This window comes from Cynara cardunculus, unplaced genomic scaffold (genome assembly GCF_001531365.2).
Source record: "Cynara cardunculus var. scolymus isolate 2C unplaced genomic scaffold, CcrdV1 Un_Scaffold_7053, whole genome shotgun sequence".
Classification (NCBI taxonomy): Eukaryota; Viridiplantae; Streptophyta; class Magnoliopsida; order Asterales; family Asteraceae; genus Cynara; species Cynara cardunculus.
The window spans coordinates 15946-18438 of record NW_020203315.1 but is presented as its reverse complement, the minus strand read 5'-3'; the positions used below and the strand labels follow the sequence as shown (position 1 = coordinate 18438).

The following is a 2493-nucleotide window of genomic DNA, read 5'->3' as shown; positions in this document are numbered from 1 at the left end:
TACAGTAGAGCCTCTGAGATGGCTCACAGAGGGGTCTGCGGATTTCGTCTTCTGTGAAGATCCTCTTCCAACTATTTTTCAAAGGTTGTTAGCTAAATGTGCTTCTCAAGTGACTAGGAATTAATCGACTTTATTTGGATGGCTTAGATGATTTCACGCGTCAAGATCTTGTCAGTAAGGTCGTTAGGATCTTGTATAAATAGCGGCTAAGGCCTTTGTATTCAGTGTGCTTCCGTATTGCAATCGTCTAATTTTTCAATTGAAAAACCTTTGAAGCAATTCTTTTGCATTCATCTTCTTCCTCATCTTGACTGTGTGTTCTTGGTTTATTTACTCTGTTCTGTTCTTAATGTTGTTTTCGTTGCACTTTAATCGTCTTAGAGTTCATTCAGAGTATTAGATCAATATCAAAGCTGAATTTCAGGTCCAACAGTATATGACTTTGTTCCGTCATTGGATGAAATAGTTTTTAGATTTTGGTTAAAACTATGAACGAGGTTCACTCTGACAGTTATGCCTGCAGCCTGTCATTGGATGAAATAGTTCATAAGATTTTCAGGGGAAATAAGGATGGTCATTGAGTGCGATGGATAACTGTTGCTATAAAGGGGAAATTATGGATGTAATAAGGATGGTCGTTGTGTGTGCATGGTATAACTATTGCTATTATATCTTTTAAGATTACAACAGATTGGAATTCTCACTTCTTGGTGATTTGAGGATTCAGAGATGTTGTTCTTATTAGAATAATAGTATTGATGTTATGGTTACGAGAAAATATGGCCTATGGTCATTGATTTGATTAAAAGTGTTTTGAAACAGAATATGATTTTTAGCATTTACTACATGGAATGAATTATTTGAAATTAATGTTTTGGTGATCCTCACCCTGCATGTAATGATAATAATGGAAAGAGCATTATGTGAATTACTTCCCTATGTGCTTAGCTGTGTGAAGATCTTAATTAGCTATGTTTTTGGAACATAGATGCTAGGATACAAGAGCATGTACTTTTTGAATTTTTGAGTTATGTATTTCATGTTATAGACTCTTGTATTGTGGACCTTTGTGGGGAAAACATGTATTCTATGTATGAAATATGTGTTATATGCAATGTATGGATTTGGGGTTGTTACAGAAGTTGGTATTAGAGCCTGAGTTTAAGGGATTTAGGTATTCACATGCGTGATGCCTACACTTAAACTATTTCATTGCATGCTAACAGTCCCAGACATAGTTAGCACCTTTGGAATAAATATGATAAGTTAAGAGATCAGTGTGTAAGGTATTTTCGGATTACATCTGGCCAATGTAATTTTGAATCTATAGGTGCATAACTGAACTTGAACACTTTATTATATTTTGGGAATATGAAAATATATTTATTAACTTTTATATCCATAGATGGCAAGTAGATCTAGAAGGTCAGAAAGGATCACCCGCCCCAACCCCACTAATGAAGAAGAGGATTCTCATATTCTTACTCCTATTGGCACATCTGAGGGCAGAGGCAGAGGCCAAAATAGAGGACAGACCAGAGGCAGAGCCAACCAAGTAGATGTTCATACCAATCAAGAAGAATCAAATTCTGAAAATATGAATAAAAAACAGGTACCACAACCAGAATATGTGACAAGAGATATGCTGACAGAGGAAATGGGAAAGTTAAGGGAAAGCTTAACATCGATCATGAGGATACCTGCGAGGGTGGAAACAGAGCGGGTGGAGATTAACCCTCATGTACTAACTACAAACACCAGAGGAGGAGACATCAAAATGTTCCTTGCATGCAAACCGCCAAACTTTGCTGGTGAGCTAGATCCGACCAAAGCTATGCATTGGATAAAGGAAATTGAGTCAGTATTCAACACTATTCCTTGTCCAGAAGCCGATAAGGTCAGATTTGCTGTATCAGTACTAAAATCCAATGCTTTATTCTGGTGGGAAGTAGAATCCCTGGCTAGAACAGATGTTTTGCAAACCTTATATTGGGCAGAATTTGTGAATATATTCAAAGAGCAGTTCTGTCCCAAAACAGCAGTCAGACAGATGGAAGAGGACTTTTTAAAGTTGGAACAAAACTTTGGGTCAGTCAGAGAATATACAGAGAAATTTATAGAGTATTCTAGATTCGCTGAACATTACATCAAAACGGAGGCTAGAAAAGTGGAGCGGTATATCTGGGGTCTAAAGCCCTCAATCAGAGAATTTGTTATCGCAATGAATCCTGCCACTTTTCCATTGGTAGTAGATGCAGCAGAGATCACAGAAAGAAACAAGAATTGAAGCGAAGAAGGAAAGCAAGTCGAGAAAAGGAAATGGGAGGGGTCCTCTGCAAGTTATCGGGGATCAAAAATTGTCAAATATAATAATAGATCAATGCAAAGACCAATGGAGAGGGCTTGTCCCTGGTGTGGACAGTATCACCATGGAGAATGCAGAGCAGAGCCAATAAAATGTTTTAATTATGGTGAAATTGGGCATACTTCAAT

The 2493-nt window shown here is 37.4% G+C and overlaps 1 protein-coding gene across 1 annotated transcript; it reads left to right on the top strand.

Moving 5' to 3' along the window:
• The first annotated feature begins 1690 nt into the window (after positions 1-1690).
• On the top strand, positions 1691-2287 carry LOC112504823. The gene has a single exon (XM_025108784.1). The coding sequence runs from the start codon at positions 1691-1693 to the stop codon at positions 2285-2287; it is 597 nt and encodes a 198-aa protein (XP_024964552.1).
• Positions 2288-2493: the final 206 nt, after the last annotated feature.